The 19,540-nt window shown below is 42.4% G+C and overlaps 1 protein-coding gene across 2 annotated transcripts in view; it reads left to right on the forward strand.

The window, feature by feature from the left end:
- LOC120525582 (gamma-aminobutyric acid receptor subunit rho-1-like) overlaps nucleotides 1-4,089 on the forward strand; it is a 127,734-nt gene extending 123,645 nt beyond the window's left edge. For both annotated transcript variants that reach the window (XM_039747998.1, XM_039747999.1), the window contains exon 10: nucleotides 90-4,089. In XM_039747998.1, coding sequence (XP_039603932.1) covers nucleotides 90-383 — 294 coding nt within the window. In that variant the 3' untranslated portion in view covers nucleotides 384-4,089. The remainder of the gene's footprint in view (nucleotides 1-89) is intronic.
- Nucleotides 4,090-19,540: the final 15,451 nt, after the last annotated feature.

A 19,540-nucleotide genomic window follows, 5' to 3' on the forward strand; every position in this document is an offset into this window, starting at 1 on the left:
AGAAGTAACATTTCACAGCAGTTATTTGGCATACAAACCAACACATATTTGGAAAATTCTAAATGTTTTTCATGGTCTGTCATTTACAGCTCCCTTGCACTTGTGGTCTTGCTCATCCTCGGCCAATGATGATGGATACGAGCTACAGTGATGCAGATGTCAATACCACCGGGACGTACGGCATGCCAGAAAATGGGGACAAGCAGGAGAGAATTTTAGTGCATTTGGCCCTGGCCGATGAGCGAACATCCAGCAGACGGAAGAACTCAAGGGGATACATCAGCATGTGGATTGACACCCATGCCATTGACAAGTACTCCAGACTCATATTTCCGGGTGCCTACATCCTTTTTAATATAATATATTGGTCAATTTACTCATAGTGAAGCAGTTAAAAAAACACAGTCACCATTACCTTATCTAGACAGTGGACACTGAAGAAAATGATTTGACTTGTATTTTTTTTCCATCTTTATTGTCATTGTAAATAATTTGTAATTATTTGGGAAGGGGAGATATATTTTATATCAAGGGGAAAACATTTCTATGATTGTCATTTCATTGTGTTATGTTTAAAAATCATACATACAGTATGTATGCCTTTTGTTTCCATGTTGTAATGACCATGTTGAAGAACTCTGGTTCGTCAGGATTTGTGTCCTCCATTTTTTTATTCAATGCAAACTGCCAGTTTTCTTTCTGTACTGATGAACACTGGAAAGAAGACCAGCCCAGCTCAAAGTACACTTGCAATCAGCCATGTTAGGTCACTTCTTACCAGTTAGATTATGAGGAAATGCGTGCAACTTCTGGAGGAAGCCCACAGAGGCACAGGAAGAACATGGTGCTCTGTACAAAAGAGGTATCCTAGCTTAAGGTTTTTAAGATCTTAGTTGCTTTTTACAGTTTACCATATGCACAGAATATACACATGGGCACACAGGGCATCAAAATGATCGCTTTGAGGATGACACACAAAAACTACAACACAGTATGCAGCAGGAGATGAGTAAACTAAACTGTACAATAGGTAAAATATGAGAATAGGCCAAAACAAATACATAGTAACTGCCTTGGACCTGGAAGCTCAAGAGCCAAAGCAAACTGTGACAATAAAAAGAGTCCATTAGGTCATGTGAAGTCCCTGATAATGTTGAAGCCCCTCCTTTTAGGCAACTTTAGGAACATAGAACCATCAAATAAACTAGGGATTGTGTACTGTTAGACCCCAAAGCTCACCGCACGCCATACCAAGTGACTTTGCCGAATTTTCTCTTGGTTTAATTTGATAAGCACTTCACTTGCAGATGAGATTCTATATAGCGACATGCAGCATATGATACAGTTTTAATATCTGTTTGGTCTTCTTCATTTGCCACCACATTAATTGTGGCAACCCCCATAAGAGGTGTTAACTAGGGAATCTCCCAGGGGTATCACTAAACCCAGAAAAACGGATCAAGAAGTACATATCACAGAAAAGGGTGTTTATTAAGTAGCACTTAAAAAGAGCAAGATGATTGTAAGTAAGACAGCAAATGGCAGAATGAAAAAGCCTCCCTGACTGTCCTGTCTTTAGCAGTTTTCCACTTCTCAAACAGCCACCCAGCACCCTCACTTCTCTAGTCCTCCAGCCCTCTTCCTACCATTTTCTACATTCCCCACCTTTCTTTTTCATGCAAGTGAGACTTTATCCATCTTACCTCTCATCTGTAAGATACCAGCCAGTATATCCTTTAACTCCAAGCTGGAATTATTTTGAGGCCAAGCCATGGGACCACTGCAGCACACAAGAAGTACAAAGGCACCATGTCAGAGTGCTGCCTGGCAGTCCCAGTAGATCTACAGTGCTGAGCGCCCTTTAAGGGGCCAGGCCTCTAAGGTATTGTCCAAATATTATCAAATCTTAGATTAGGCATTCTTGCAATGGTTCTTCATCTAGAATTGAGTTCTAAAGCGTCTGCAGAACATACACGGCTTTCCCATCCTCTGGGGTCTCTGTAAACACACACTACCATGCACACGCATGCTTTGCCTGTGTAGACTACACTCCTTTACCAAGGTCTTTGGGGGACCTGCTCCTCTGCACTGTGCTACTCTTTGTCCTCATAATCCTTGCCAGTCACGCACCCTTCAAGAATTTCCATGCAAGTCTTAATGCCACCGTCTGAGACTGAAAGAGATTGACATTTTTTTAAATATATTTGTATATTTTTATAGGGGAATGGAAAGCACTTTTAAGATAAAGACATGGTCAGATGACACACTAGAAGTCCAAATGAAAGTATAGACTAAGAAAATGGAGACACCAAAAGTAGAAAGTCCTAAAAAAAGAGGACTGATGCTGAAGAATTTCAATTAAATGAGAATATTCCCCTGACTGTTCTACCATTAAGTTCCTTTGTTCTAGTCAGGCCCAAGATACCAAAGCTGTGTGCAGCCATCTTTTATAAATGGGACAAGATGACCATCCTAATGACATCAGTGTCACGTAGCTGGCAATGAGCATAGTGACCAAAGAAATTATGACCGTCAACATGCAAAATAGTTATAAATGGTGATGAATATTTAAAAAGTGAACAGAAGAATGTCATCAGGTGATACCACCACTAGAACCAAACAATAAAAAATACATGAGTTAGAATTCCAAAAATGCAGCCAAAGAACTCCAGGAATGCCAGGATTTATGACAGGTAAAGAGACAATTCTCATTTTTAAGAACTTTTCTATAGAATTGTCACCTTATGTGGACACCAGGACACTAGACTGAGGGTGATAACCATGTTTTGCAGGGAAATATTTAATTGCTGCTCTAAAAAAGTCATAACCAGATTCTAAACTTTCAATCATTTTCTCAAACATTAGAATTTTGGAAATGATCCCTATATTTTTTAACAAAACGTTCAGACAGTACTTCAACTTCACAGCCACTTTAAGTGACATGGCCAGCATGATGTGACAGGTCACATGGTTGTGCATCACATGCCCATCCAACCACAAGAATCAGAGTGGCCAGACAAACAAGTGAATATCTGAATATCATCAGAAAAGTTAAACTAATGAAAAACATAAATAAAACATTCTTTACATGGTCCTAACACAATGTCTGATGTGCTTTCTAAAGAAGTGCTGATTGAGCAGCCATTGTAAAGTTAGGAAGATATCTCCCAATTTGAATTTACAGCTCCATTCAAGTCAGCCATCTAAAAGTTCAAATGAAAACAAGCCAAACACATCAGTAGTATCATTTAAAGCATTTCTCAAGAATGTCTAAGAGCAACTCCATCATAAAGTCCACAGCATGGATAAGAAACGAAAATGTTTGCTTGTATTGCTTGTTTATGTCTGTTGAAGTATTTCTTTGTATTGTGTTGCTAATCTTTAATGTTGAGAGTCTAAAAAGTGATAAATGTTACCATATTTTCATACTGCCAGATTTTGTAAATCAGGGTTTCCCAAAGGGCTTTTCTGCCATTGTCTGCAGCAGTGGGGCACAACTCAAGATTCCAGATGGCCACCAAGCTCCTCTGTGATCTTTCCACAAGCCCAATGATTTATTTTATTATTTGCATGTTTTAAGGTCTTCATTTATTAATGTCTTTAAATTAAAGTGGTGACTCAGACTGCACCTTCATTACCAACGCTGGTGGCTCTGTCTGGGTGGAATTTTACAAGTTCTCCTGTTCTCTTCCACAGACGTAGCATACGTTGATTGGCGACACTAAATCGTCTGAGTGTCACCAAGTGTGAGTGTGTGCCCCCCATGACCACATGCTTCATGTTGCTGGGATCAGTGCCAGCTCCACACAACCCTTGTAAAGAGCAAAATGGGGTTCAGAAATGGGTGGCTGGATGAATCTGTATAACAAATATCATGGCTGTCAAGCAAATCGCCCTTATAAGCTAGATAAATAGTTCTGTTTATCGCCAAGTGAGGTGAAGTATTCTGGTGGGCTCTGTGGCCCGAGCTGTGCCAGTCTGGCCACCCTAAACTGCTTTCTCAGCAGGTTTCAGCAAAGTGAAATCTTGTTGTATCTCATATGTAGGTTGTTACTACTGCAACTTCTGAACCCATCAATAAACATCATTTCTAAAGACACTTTTAACTTCTTTTTTTTCCTGTGCTGTCAAACCAATTAATTTAATCTTAAAAAGATCCCTAAGCATATGAAGCACCAGGGTGACAAGAGGGTCTTTGGTGGCATTGTGTGGTGGTCTTGTTTTATTCAGTGACTTCACTGCATTAATGAGCCCCCACAGCCCTTAAGTGGATGAGGTTGTAGCAAGGCTACATAACTTCTCAAGCGGGTTGGCCTTCTGGGCTGTCCATCACTTTATAATGTGGCTGGGAAGGTGACCATGAATAACCCTTCAGGCACTTGTGGATGACCAAGGGCTGGGAGGATCCCGCCTGGTAAATATTCCAGCTGCCAGTTGCCGGTGTCATGTTACTTACTATAACAACTAAAGAAGGGAAAGGATGTTTCGGCGGGAAACTTTTCCTTTTAAGGGGAATGGCGGATCAAGGAGAGTAGGAAAAAAAAGACCAAGGAGGCATCTATCTCCGCTTTAAGAATCATCAGGACCAGACTTCACCCAGGGATATCTGGTATTTGTGGGTGGCCATCCTGAACTTGAATCAGTTTGATGTATCCCCGAGAAGAGGCCAGGGGCAGGTGTTCTCCGGGAGCTCCCATTTGGTGAGTCAGACTCGTGATTAACTTTCTTCGGGACAGCCAGCCGGGAAGCCGTTTTCACCGGAAGACTGTTTTTGTTTTCCTCACTCCATCCTACAGTAAGAACTGTACTGCAGGTTTCTTCTCCGTGTTTATGGACTATGTTAAATCTTTGCATTTGTTTTCTCTGAGTTCAGTTCTTTTTTATTTCTCTTTATGTCTGTGTCAAACTGGGGTTCAAGGGGGGGGGCGTCTGGGGAAAGGGGTTCACAAATAAACACAGGGCAAGTAAATGTAATCAGTGGATTTCAATTTATTTACCAGTCCCACTTTCTTCTGACTTTTTCCCAGTTATTGAAGGGCGAGCATAGGGGACAAGAGGGGCTGAGGACTGAACATGTTAATGCTATTTTATCCTTCAAATATTGTCCACTTCCCTCTTGGGTGATGAAGTGTAGGAATCGCATTCCCGTATCGGGCGATTGTTACAACTGACTTTTAGAACTTTAGGGTATCACTGAAGTCAGAAGCTCCTCATAAATGAATTGACGTCTTGAAGTAGGCTTCTCACCTTCTATTGATTAGGTTGTGTGTTACAGATGACACTGCAGTTGTGACACGCTGGGCTGGCTACTTTAAGCAGTTGTTCAAAGCTGATCCTCTGGCTAGGATGTTGGATATCTCTGGGTCCACAGTTCTTGAGGCTGATTATCCAATTAGCTGTGAACCACCCAGTCTCACTGAGATTGCACAGGTTGTGAACCAGCTGAGGATAGGGAATGCTGCAGGGATCTGTGGTATCTGGGGTGGAAATTCTCCAGGCAATCTTTGCTTACATTTGGGAGACTGGCATTATCCCAACTAACTGGAAAATGAGACTTGTTGTCCCTATCTGGAAAGGGAAGGGTGATCACCTGGATTGCAGCAACTGCAGGGGGATAACACTGCTCTCTGTACCGGGTAAGGTCCTTGCTAGGGTCGTCCTCAATAGGATCCGTGATCACTTGCTTACCTGCCAGCAACCGGAACAGTCTGGTTTTATGCCTAAGAAGTCTACCATCAACCGCAATCCTGGCACTGAGGGTTCAAATGGAGCACAAACGCAAATATCGGCAGAGTTTCTTTGCAGCCTTTGTCAATTTTCGCAGTTCGACATCCTGAGGGTTCGTGGGATCCCCTTGAGGTTGCTGGATATCATGGCCAGCCTGTACACTGGTACTCTGAGTGCTGTGCAGAGTGGAGGAAGGACTTCTGTGTTTTTCCCAGTTGATTCTGGGGTTCGTCGGGGTGTGTTCTTGCTCCTACTCTGTTCAGTGCTTGTATGGACTGGGTGTTGGTCATGGGGTCCAGCAACTGTGGGGCATCTGTTGGTGAAGAAAGGTTCACGGATCTTGACTTTTTTGACGATGCTGTGATCTTCCGGTAGTCAATGGAGGATCTGATCGGGGTGCTTGAGAGACTGAGTGAGGAGTCTGAGTGCGAGTGTCCTGGATAAAGACCAAGATCCAGGCCTTTAATGACCTCTTAGGCACAGCCATCAGCAGTGTGTCTGTTTGTGGAGAGAGTGTTGACCATGTTGAGAGGTTTACTTACCTTGGCCGTGACATTTATGTCTCTGGTGACTCTTTCTATGAAGTCAGTAGACGGGTTGGGATAGCATCGGGGGTCATGAGGTTGCTGGAAAGGGGTGTGTGGCACTCCCGATATCTGTGCAAAAGGACGAAGGTCCAAGTCTTTAGAGTCCTGGTGCTTCCTGTCTTGCTATATGGTTGTGAGACATGGACGCTATCCAGTGACCTGAGATGAAGACTGGACTCCTTTGGTACTGTGTCTCTCCGGAAAATCTTTGCGTACCGTTAGTTTGACTTTGTGTCGAATGAGGCACATTACCTGCATTGTGAGGGAGAGTCAGTTACGGCACTACGGCCATGTGGCGTGTTTCCCCGAGGGTGATCCGGCTCGTAAAATCCTCATTGTTGGGGAACTGAGTGGCTAGACCAGGCCAAGGGGTCGCCCACGTAAGACCTGGCTGCGGCAGATAGATGGTCATTTCCAGAGGGTGGGACTGGACCGTGCGTCTGCCTGGGGGGTTGCAAACCGGGATCCTGAGTTATTTCGTCGTGTAGTGGGTGCGGCAACGCACTGTACCAGACCAATGCATGCTCTCCGACTTGACTTGACTTTCTCTTGTTTATGTGGATTTATTTATTTATGTTTACGGGTAAAGAACAGGAAGGCTGGCTTGTTGTCTTTCTCCCTTCTCCAGGGTTTAAAAAGCCCCACCTTAACTGTGGACGCTGACCTGGCTGGGTTTGCACAGTAGTAGCCTGCATGTGATGGCCAACACTGTTTACAAGCTCGAGGTCCCAACCTGTGATGTAAGTAGTAGCAAGTAGAGAAATTCTTGACTTGCATGTCAAATCAACATGGCCATGACAAACAAGAAAATATTAAAATACAGAAGTTTATTTAAAATCATAGAAAGCTTATCTGCTGGGCTCCTTACACTTGTCTCTGCTACTTCAGCAGCCTGCATCCACTGTGGTGCTCCAGGAGTTGAACCTCAGCCCCCCCATAGGTGTCCTTTTTCTTCACTAACATGAAATAACTGAAAATTCTTGCTTTTATGTTTTAACATAAATAAGGACAGATACTGAGGGGAAAACGTTCAGTCTCCTTCGACGGAATATCAAAGAGCCCGAGGAGGGCTCCTGCCTGATCTTCACACGGCTCGTTTGTCGAGTTTGCACAGAGGCTCAGCAGAGTAAGCAGCTTCTTCTAAAGCAGAGTTTTGTAGTCATGCTGCTTAAGCGTCTACCCTTTGATTGTTTCCTATGAGACTTCTTAGCTTTGTTTTTGCCATTGGCAAGTTATGGTAACTAAAAAGTTTTTACTCCCATTCATTTTTACTTTTTTTTTTTGCTTCAATATCTAACCATCCATCCATCCATTTTCTAACCCGCTGAATCCGAATACAGGGTCACGGGGGTCTGCTGGAGCCAATCCCAGCCAACACAGGGCACAAGGCAGGAACCAATCCTGGGCAGGGTGCCAACCCACCGCAGGACACACAAACACACCCACACACCAAGCACACACAGGCCAATTTAGAATTGTCAATCCACCTAACCTGCATGTCTTTGGATAGTGGGAGGAAACGGAGCGCCGGAGGAAACCCACGCAGACACGGGAGAACATGCAAACTCCACGCAGGGAGGACCCGGGAAGCGAACCCGGGTCTCCTAACTGCGAGGCAGCAGCACTACCACTGCGTCACCGTGCTGCCCCAATATCTAACCTTCATACTTTAATTTTAAAAATGTAAATGTATTGTGAAGGATGTAATAGAAAAAAAAGGTTTGGGCACCAACTAGGGTTCAGTGAAAACTGAAGTGGCCAAGCCATGGTGCACTCCTAGATTCACGCTTCAACGCTGTAGCAGTTTCAAAGGTTTTCCTGTTCTTTTGCTCACAGTCTTCCTCGAATTCATGCGGTAAAGTCTGTCTCAAAAATCTCAAGCACACATTTATGAAGCCAGGCCAGGAGGTGGGGCTTCAGCTGAGCCAATCAGGAGGTCCTTTGTTATTGTTCTTTGGGAAAGTAACAGAGAAAGAGGCGGAGTTAACACCAAATGGTTGATTCTTCATATAAGAGTGTGCTGCTGATCACATTATTTGTAATTTGTTTAGAAGGATTCGTGACATGGCAAAGTATTTCGTGTTGCAGTAATGCACTAACTAAACAGATTATGACATTAAGATGTTGCAGTGGTTCACAGTCCTGAGTTCAAATCAGCATCCAATGACTGTCAGTGTGGGGTTTGCATGTTCTCCACTCGGTCACACAGGTTTGTGTCCAGTTAAACTGAGCCCATGTGAGTAAACGTACCCTGATGGGGACTCCTGTCACATTCAGGAGTGTTTCATGCCTCACACTCTTTTCACTTGATCATGAAGACTGTCCTTGAGTAATAATTTAGATACGCAGGTTATACCAAAATAATACGAAATGACATGACTGAAGTGCTTAAAATTGAGAGGGGAATTAGCACAACAGATCACTGCTGTTACTTTAAAATAAATTCTTCAATAAGAACCTGGGGAGATGGATGGAAATGCGTTAGGAACAGATTTCGCAAATGTCAGAAAGTCTTTCTTCACACAAAGAACCATAGACAAGTAGTGTGGAGGAGAGTCAGACTTTAGGGACCTTCAGATCTCAACTTGATGTTAACTTTAGATAGGTCAGGTGAATTGGGATGGATGAGCTTGTTGGGGCCCTGCTCGAGATTAAGCAGGCTTAGAGCTCGTTGGGTTGGTCTCATCACAAGTGTTCAAAAAATGACTAAGAATCAACCCTAACCCTTAATGTCAATGTCAACTTTATTTATATAGCACATTTAAAACAACATAGGAATGCTGTGGCCAAAGTGCTTTACAATAATAGAATAAAAGAAAAAAATACAATTAACATGAATAACATAAATAGAAATAAATAAAATAAATAATAAATAGAAGTAATGTTACATAATCACAATGAGGAAAACATCAGTATTACTGAAGGTCACGGAATGCAAGTGAATAGAAATGAGTTTTTAATCTTGTTTTGAACAGTTCAATTGTAGACGACTCCTTTATATGATGAGGTGAAGAGTTGCACAGGCGAAGGGCAGCAGCTGCAAAAGCCCTGTCCCCCTTAGTTTTACACTTAGTACGAGGGATAACGAGAGACAACTGACCAGAAGATCTAAGTACTCTAGATGGCTGGTGTAAAACACACAATTTGCATAAATAGGCAGGAGCAAGCCCATGTAAAAATTTAAAAACTAGCAACAAGATTTTAAAATCAATTCGAAAACTGACAGGCAGCCAATGTAAAGAAGCTAATATTGGAGAAACAGAGTCATACTTTCTTGCCCCAACCAGAAGCGAGCGGCAGCATTCTGGACCAACTGTAACCTGTGTATCAGGGGTTTGCTAATCCCAGAATGCAGCGAGTTGCAGTAATCGAGAAGAGAAAAAATAAAAGCATGAGTAGGTTTCTCAAGATCCCTAGAAGATAATAAAGGCTTGATCTTACCTAATAGACGAAGCTGGAAAAAGCAACTCTTGACTACAGAATTAACCTGTTTCTCAAAAGAGAGGTTACTGTCAAAGATAACACCAAGATTGCGGACTTGAGGCTTGCAAAAGACAGAGAAAGAGCCGAGAACTCCAAGACCAACGAATAAACAGACGAGGCGGGGATCTCATTTTTCATTCACACATGAAACAACAGAACAAGCTCAGTGCTGTGCTCTCCAGTATTATCGCACACGTCTCTTCTTTTACACTCATTTTATAAGTTCAAGTCATCATTGTGCTGCCAGGGAGTGGTGACGTGTTGTGTGTTGCTCCTTGCAGCTTTGTGTGCTTCTTCTATAGGACCCTGTTTCGCCATTCATGCTGTCCATTACGACCACAGTTAATATCCAACATTGATAAATCCTTTTAAACATCAGAGCAAATGTTCAACATCCCACTTTCCGCCTGTTAAATATGAAGCCAGCACATTTGGTAATGAAAGCGATGGCATCATGGAGGTGACAAATCCCTGCTATAGCTGACTTCCTGTGCACAGATTTGTTCGGTGAACGTTCAGAGCAGGAGTGGCTTCACAAAAAGATGTCCGAACACTCCTATATGTTGTGTTTCTCAGAAGCATGACAAAGCACTGAGACTCGAGATGCCAAATAGACCAGACTAAATCATAAAGCAAACTCACTAGAGAACGTGGCAAACAGTTTATGGCCGACAGTGTGATGTATTGTGAATTACAGCAGCAGTTCTGAAGCAAGCTAACTATGGCAGAGTTTACAGACGCTGGTCACAAACTGTCAGCCACATTTAGAGAACGTTATCTGTCTCAGATGGACTTAGTGTTGTCCATACTTGCTTAGATCATAAAAACAGACAGCCTTCTGGGGAATCTCCCAAAGTGCCACATGATCCATCCTTCCTCGTTTCCATAAAGCATTCTGCCAGAATGGAATTTCCAGATGTGTTTTAAAAACTGGTGCAACCAAGTAGCTGGCATTTTCATAAACATCTTCAACGTTTCACTGAGAGATTTTGTGATCTGACTTCTTTAGAAAAACAAGTACCCCTGTGCCAAAGAAAATCAAATGACTGCATGAAGCGCTTGGAGAGATTGGGACACAGAACAGTGAAACAGAACATTCCAGATACTCTGGACGCCCTCCTCTGGTTTGTGTATCATCACAGCTGGCCCACAGAGGATGCCATATCTCTGGCACTTCCCACCATTCTGACACATCTGGATAATAAAGACTGCTCTGCCAGAGCCCCCTCTGTGCACTGCAGCTCAACATTTATAAAGCTGAACACCAAACTCCTCATCTTGGGATTTAGTGCCACCCACTGCATTTGAACAGGAGACCTCAGCATGTGCCCACTGGGGTCTGCCAGTGTCAGACTTTATAAGTGTGTGCATAAACACTGTCCCATGGGCTCAATGATTTGGAAATCCCCTTTTTTTACTTGGAATATTTTAAACAACAGAAAATTTAAACAACAGAAATGACAGCAGTTGCCATTCTGTTTCTTCCTGCTTTACAAACACAGACTCGGGGCTACAAAACAGGAAACCCCGGAAGGGGCGGGGCCTCGATCGAGCGCGGGGCGTGGTCAGAGGTCACCTGGAGCAGCAGACAGACAGAGATCGTTAAACCTGTTTTAGTCAGTTCAGAGCTCAGGGGGCTGAAGCTTAAACTTCAAAAAGAATTACAAAAACCAGAAAGGACAGCGGGATTTAACATCAAAGGTGAAAAAAAATTAGAAGAGTGCCGTGAAGTCAGTGATCTCATTAGGGTTTGAGACGAGTCGTGTAAATCTCTACTGTATATTCATGTTCATTCAACTAGATTCAAGTGCAGGTGCTTGTAAAAAATGAAATGTTGTGTCATTTTTGTTACAGTTTTGTATTTGTAAATCTGTGAAGGTGATCTTACCCTGCCTTCCCTTAGGGGCGCTATATAAGGAAAAACCCAAGTGAAATGAATACTTTTATTCAGAATAAAAGAAGTGGCCCGAAAAAATGAATGGATGGCCTGACACAGCCTGTGATCTTTGTGTCGACACCACAGTAGTCAACGTCACTGACTCTGTTTGAACCCAACGTGGTCACCTCCCCTTGTCAATTGTCACTTTACCTCCCTCATCCCAAAGATGTGCAGCTGAAGTTAACTGTTGATTTTAAGCTGGTTCAATGTGTGCCGAGCTGTGCCCTGAAACGAGTCTGCTGCTGCGCCCGACTTGGACTTTACAGGTTTGGTGATAGATAGATAGATAGATAGATAGATAGATAGATAGATAGATAGATAGATAGATAGATAGATAGCCTGTAAATCCAGAAATCACAACATTCTTTAAGTAAGTGTCCTTTTTTTCTGTTTGTCGACATCACCACACGGGCCCTCTCAACACGACACAATGAAACGCTCGGTCTCTTTCACTGTGCAGTTGCCGTTTCTCCCACCAGAGGGCAGAGTCAGCCTTCCAATACCATCTGGAAGCCACAGAGCCGCAGCTTACGGCGATTGGCCGAGGAGTCGGAGCTGAGCAGCTGCTCGCACACGTGACTTGAGGCCGCCCCCACACTGGCATGTTGCGCTTGACCTGCACGTAATCGAGAAAACAGCTGCTTCCTCCGTGAGCCGGACTGATCCGGTTACCGCGTAGGAGACTCGAAGTCCTTCACGTGACAGTCGCTCGTCTCCTGTGCGGGCCCTGCCTCTAAGTGACGTTGCTGCAATCTCCCCCCCGTCTCGCGTGTTCTTTTCCCGTTCAGCCCCAAGCGCCGCATGCCTGTTTATTCTCTGAGCTCGCACGGTTTCTTTACTGTTTTTTTCCCCTGACAGCTACAGCAGTGCTGGCATATTCGAGCCGGGCATCGTGACAGAAACAATGGCTCCGCGTTCTTGAACTGTTTAGTTGATAATGTTAATAACGACGGTGACCATATTGTGGTTTTCAAAAAAGAGGACGAGGCTAACGGGAGGGGAGGGGTGTTGGGCAATCGAAATTGGTCATGTGCCTCGAAAGTAATTAATCTTTAGTACTATTTTGAAAAAAGTATCAAGTTCAACTTCTTTTTATGCTTTAAAAATACATGAATGGTTGTGGTTTCATTTGCATATGTTAAAAAGAAGGCTTATGTTCTTTAAAAGCTTATTATTAACATCTGAGGCTAAAATAAAGGCAGTTGCATTCATTCATCAGCACTTTTAATGATGTCCTCAGAAGTCGAATGAACCCAACACTCTGGGCCCGGCCACACAGGAACTTTTTACTGAAGTTACTGTTGTCAAATACCAAAGCACCATCAGCTGCAGTGACCCTGCCTGCTCTTACAGAATAGCTGGTGTTGGTAGCAGTTTTGTGCTTTGCCAAGTGAATATGCACTTGTAATAAAAGTGAAGCACATCTGCCTCCACAGAACTTGTCTTCTGTTGTACACCCTCCTTTTTGAAACACGTCTCTTTTGTACGACACTCCGGATATTTCTGCAAAAGGACACTATGCAGTGTCTCTTTGGAAAATCCTTGGGGACTGCTGGTGTGACTTTGCGTTGAGTGAGTGTTTGTTCGTGCAGTCTGAAAAGTGGCACAATACCTGCACTGTGAGGGAGCATCAGTTACGGCACTATGGCCAAGAGTGGCGTTTCGGGGTGGCAAAGGTTGTGATTGCCCAGGCCCCGTGCCTATGGGGGCCCCGCTTTTGAGGTCCGTGTGTCCCGTTCGAGTGGATTTGTCAAGTTATATTCTCTAGTTCTATTTTGGTAAAGTCCACATGCTATCTTGCAAAAATTTAGCTGTACACTGTAATGAGAAAATCTGGTGTATGTTAACATTTTTATTAAATTCGCACAGAAGTTCATACAGTCCTCACATACTGGTAACAGTGTTTGACGTAACCGGCCCCACATGTACTTGGTCATCCCTAGACCCGCACACCCCTAAGGCCGCCTCTGACTACGGCCATGTGGTGCGATTCCCTGAGGGTGATCTGGCTCACAGGATCCTCATTGTTGAGGACCCGAGTGGCTGGACCAGGCCAAAGGGACGCCCACGTAACACCTGGCTGCAGCAGATAGACGATCGTTTCTGGAGGGTTGGACTGGACCGTGTGTCTACCTCAGGGGGTTGCCAACCAGGATACCAAGCTGATTTGCTGTGTGTGGCAACAGGTTGTACCAGTGCATGCTCCCCAAACTGACCTGACCTGTACATGATTTCCAAGTAGTCCTCCAGTTGTTCAAAAGCTGTTTTTGCACATAGTGCTGTGTTTGTTAAATAAACCAAACAATTATGTAAAATATGGCGGTGCACAAACACAACTGTTGTCAACCCTCCACGATATTTTTTCCCAGAAAGTTCATGACATGTCCACCAGGTGTTTACTGATATATTTAGCTCACTTGAAAGTTTGCAGTATGGAACACAAGCAAACTAACTGGAAATTGAAACACAGAAATGAATCAGAGTAGAAGTGTGAAACCGCTTTAAATATAATGAAGTTAGTGCACCGATATGGTGAACATCTGCGGCAAGTTATGAGGCTTAAGTGGATCGGTTTACAAACAACAGCAAACCATCTCAGACACATTGGATAGAGGAGATCTTCCTACTGCAAACAGCATTGAGCAACAAAACGACAAGTCTGAAAAGGTCAAACGATATTGTCAAGAATGCATGCCTTGTGTCGTCACTATCTAAGATGGAGGTGCGGATTCTCTGTCATTCCAAAAATCATCATAGACAGCAGGATGACTTGTAGGTGGCTTTAGGAGTTTTATTTCGTTTCTCCAACTGGTTTCTGACTCATCATTTTGTACAAAGTTGTCACACCTGGCAGTTGCCCCCAGAACACTTAGCCTAGCAATCTCACCACCCTGTTCTTGTCACCGCTATGCCTCGCCTTCGTCAATCAAGTTCAAAGGGAATTGCAATTCCTCCCTTGAATTCTGTTCTTGATTAGCAGATGTGTAAAGAAGCCATTTTTGTTTTTACATAGTAGTTACATGTTGTCACTGTTGAAGCTGTCAATTTCAATTCCTTTTGATATACTTAACAATAATTTTGTGGATTCATGTAATGAGCACCTTGGCATTCTGAAGAGGAGATTCAACACAACATCTCAAATTAACAGCCACTCGAGCAAAAAGTCTTAAGTGGAACTAGACACGAGACAGTGCTGCCAGAAGAGTAGAGTTATCGTAAGTATTCATTCAATTCTAACATAAATTTAAGTTGTGATATGATTGTAACTGTTATGTTACTCAGGGTTTTAAGTGCATTTTCTTTTTGTTCTACGTTTGTGTTATGTTCTATAAATTGTTTTGTAAATCACACTTTGTTCCTGTTTTGCTTTTTTATAAACATTTTCTTTCTTAGTTTGTGTTCATGTTTGAAATTAGTTTCATCTGTCTCCTCTCTTAAATTAAACTCCTTGTGCCATATGTATTGAGCCTACGGGGGCGGTGCCACCTGGCACTGTGGCTTGAGAATCGGTCGGTGCCATTGCGGAGGGGGCAGCCCTGGTAGCAGTGCTTTGGCATTGTGTTCACCTCCTGTTCTTGGGCTTAGGATTTTGCTTTTATATCTGGATTCCCTGCTGCTTGACTTGTGGCTTTCATTATAAGGTGCTATTTTAGGATTTTCACTTGGATTTTTTTGCCCTGTATGCCAGCCTTTTGTTTTCCTTTTTTTTTTTATTACTGCCTTTTTTCCGGCTTTCTTTCATACAATTTTTAAGTTTTTATAATTGAACTTTGTTTTGGTTTTGTTGGTAAGTTTTTAACATTTTTCCTTTCTCCCTTCAAGAATATTTTTGAGTGTGGGGTGTCACAGCTCAGTCAGGGTTTTATTGCTGGTTCAAGTATGCTTGCTGTTAGTTTAGAATCTTTTTGCTTTCTTTTAAATATTTTTGTAGATTTTATTGACCGTTTTTTGTTGTATGTTTTGATTAATATTTTCTTTTTTGATAATTCTGTATTTCTGAAAAAAATGTTTGCTTTTTGCCACCTTCCTTTAAATTATGTTTCTTGTATGTCGAGCCTGGGGGTCAGTGCCACCTAATGCTATAGCTGGGGATCCAACTGCCCTCCCCTCAGAGATATTTAAAGGAGAAGCAGCCAATGAAATGGCCACTTCAGCAATTAGGACTTCTCTTGTCATTTCACTTTCTTCTGGTTTTTGACCCAATGTGCTCAAATTTTGGGTGCTGCTTGTGAGTTTTTTATTTACTGGATTCATTTGGTTTACGTTTGCCTGCGTGATAAACCTCTTTCATTCGTCTTTGCTCCTGCATTAATTTTTGTACGCCACTCTTTTGCTGTTTTGAATCCTCTCAAAAATATTTTATTTAAAAATATACTTTTATTACTTGCTAGAGTACACCATGAGATCCCTTATTAGTGGCCCCACTGCCAGTGGAAGGACTGAGTATATCTAGGACCCCGGAAGTGACTCCTAGAAGGTGCCCAGTAGTATTTACTGGCAAAGGGTTAAATGCCCCATCCCACGATGATTTTTTAGGATGTTTGAGTTGAGAGGGGAGTCCCTGGTAGGGGCTCAGGTGACACAATGGAGAAAGGCCAGGAGGTTGTGTGTGTACTGGTGACTAAGGTGGGCATGATGTGACTGGTGTACTTGAGGTAGGTAAACTTGCCACCTCCCCATGAAGTCAGAGACAACATGATACTGGTCAGCCGCTGAGGCACTGATTCTGTGCTGTCTTTCCCCTTTTGTTTGAATTTGGAGTATTAACGTTTCCTTCTAACAACATTTAATTTTATATTTGTATATCTTTGATAATAAATTTCAGCTTCATACCATGTAAAACTTGGATGAAAAATAAATCCTTTTAGAAGCTGACTTTTAATTGGAACTTCAGCAGTACGTGTGACTATGCCAGTACGAAATCACAGAAGAGCGTGGAAGTGTAGTACTCTAGGAAAATGTACCATAAAATCAATGCTTAATATTCTTTGAAAATTGCAGAGGTTTGCTGACATAGAAAATCAAATATTAGCAATGCCATTAACAGTAAAATGTAATGCATGTCCATAGCAGACAAATCTCAAACAGCCAGTTGTGTCAGCCATCTGTGTCTGTGTGATGAAAGCTTTCTAAGTTCTGTCTTACAAAAATGGTGAAATGTATTAAAAAGAATAAAAAGAAAAACATCAGATCTAAATAAAAAAGTTGAATGCTCATTTGTCTGAATAAATTAGTAAGGAGGGATGTTTTTGGGGCTAAGGGAACTAATGACCTCTGCCAGATGTAGAAGATGGCACTTTAAGAGGATTAGCAAAGCGCTCTTCAGGCAAACATCTTGCCATCTGGAAAGGAAGGGGATTTTCAATTTTGTAAATATCACTGAAAGAAGCTAAAGAGTAAAAAGGTCACTTTTCAGTTTTAACATTAGGATTTCAGTCAAATATGACAATAAATAACATAAATATACATCATCAAAATGGAGATCTGTCCATCCATCCACTTCAAGTTTAGGGTTGTGGGGGGCAAAGCTTCTAAAGCAGCGCTGTGCGCAAACTGGCAGCAACCGCTGGCCGTTAACAAGTTGATTCTGTACTGAACTTCCAATGTAACTTGAGGAAAATAAAAGTTTTAACACTGTAAATGAAGTAACAGTTTTTATTGTGGTTAAAGTATTATCAGGTTTGAATATCTGATTGGTCTGATTTGTGCCATCTCCCACAATGCAATGCACATTTTTTATTTTTCCCTGATTTGCCAGTGGATACAACAGCCTGGATTGGTCCGTCATGTGGCTCTCAGGGTTAATGTCAGCTGGCGTGTGTGTCCTGCCCATTGTGATATTCATCTTCCTGGCTTATTTTAAGTGTCTTTGTATGTTTATTGTAATTATGTTAATAGTGATCTATGTATTTATTATTTGACTTCTCTTTGTAAACTGCTGCTCTCCCATGTCCCTTGTGTGTTGTGGCAGTACCTCAAAGGGCAGGCCCACCCTGACATCACCACACCCGAGACCCCCGCTGGCTCTTGAAGCCACAGAACAGGAGAGCTCAGGGGTGGTGCATGGAAGATTATGGAGTTTTGTGTTTTTTGCTTGAGGATTTACTGATTTTGCTTTCTATTCGCACTGTTTCTTCTTGATTTCGTGTATTAGGACTTGTTTGCTATTGGGTTGTCGTCTTGGCAACTCCTTTTGCCTCCATTTTGCTCTTTTTGCATTTTTGTTATATTTTTCTTGTTTTGATTTCTAAAGATATTTTTGAAGATTTCTTTCTCAGACTAAAGTTTTTTTGTTTCCCATGAGAGTCACTTTGATATTCTGAGACAAAGTATTTTTGAAGCTCTCTCCACTTTTGAGGCCAAAGCAGGCCTGTAGAGTTGGGGTTTAAGCTATTTGGGGTGAGGCCTATTCTAAGCAGGCAAGCAGTCCAGGCCTAGCTGTGTAGCCATTAGGAGGACTCGCACCCTCTTAGGCTGGGGTTCTGACTCCAACATAATAAACTCGTGGGTCTTACTCCAAGGTTGCGATTTCAGTCATTACCTGATAACGTAAGACAACCAAAACCCGATTAAAAGCTTAAGTTAATTATTTTAAATATTCAATAGAATATTAACAACCAATAAAACGTAAATTTACAATGACTGTCAGCACACAGTATAAGAAACTAACACTGGAAAATGTAGTTGTAAAAATAACAACAGTATTGGCGTGTGAGTCAAGTTGGTCTGCCTTAGGCTGACATGGCTGCTGTCTTGCACTCAGCACAGTCAGGACATTTTCCAGCCCCTACGACCCTGTAATGCAATATTCACAAAGTGGGCAAGTGGAGTGGCCTCCATCATCTTACACAGTTCGCTGCGTTTCAGTTATCATACAAGGCTTTGCATTGTCCTTACAGCTTTTAGTACACACAAGTCATTCATTTGTTCTACTTTAATGCACTTTGTTGTAAGGAGGCTGGCCCATGAATGAAGTCCTTTATCAAACCAAGAGCAGCCACAGACTTAAAAGAACAACAACCTGGAAATAAAAGTAACTCACTGAATGCTCCGCACACAGCTCCTTAAAGTCTTTATTCCATATGAAGAGGCATATTTCAACAAGCAAACTGAAGAAAGCAAAATCACTGTTATATACAGTAGAAAAATCACCACTAGCACAGTCATTAGCACTGCGGCCTCACAGCACTGTTTCCATGCGTCTGATAGACAAGCAGGCTAGACTGACTAATAATGCTAAGGTGGACTACTGGGGAATATGCCTACTTACTTATGGATAGTTTCCATGCTAGCCAGGAAATTTCTTCGCTTATAAAGATTGCCAATTTGTTTTAGCAGCTGCTGTTACTGTAATAATATATAAGAGAATAAATGAAGGATAGTAACATAATCAGAGAGTGTAGCACCCACCTCCCGACTGTCCTATGCAAAGAGAACACACCACATTTTGAGGCTGAGCTTGACTGTGCCACATTGGCCACTCTGCTAGTAGGAACTGACATGTGTACACCAACCCTGAAGGGTCCACAGTTAGGTGTCGGTATCAGATCAAGGTAAGGTTCAGTTATAAGTCTAGAGAGTCATCTTATAAACCAAAGTTTCTACACCTCTTCGCCTTAGAACAACTTGTAAACTCCACACAGCATAACTCTTTCCAGTTCAGCCCTCGTCAGGAAAGGCAGATCAAAAATAACAGCAGATGAGAGATAAAAGGAAACTGATGGCTTCCGTATCTTAAAGAGCTACAGGTCAGGTTAAATAGCATCTCTAAACTAGAACTGCGTGAGTGAGTGGACTGTTATCT

Source organism: Polypterus senegalus, chromosome 3, assembly GCF_016835505.1.
Source record: "Polypterus senegalus isolate Bchr_013 chromosome 3, ASM1683550v1, whole genome shotgun sequence".
Taxonomy (NCBI): domain Eukaryota; kingdom Metazoa; phylum Chordata; class Cladistia; order Polypteriformes; family Polypteridae; genus Polypterus; species Polypterus senegalus.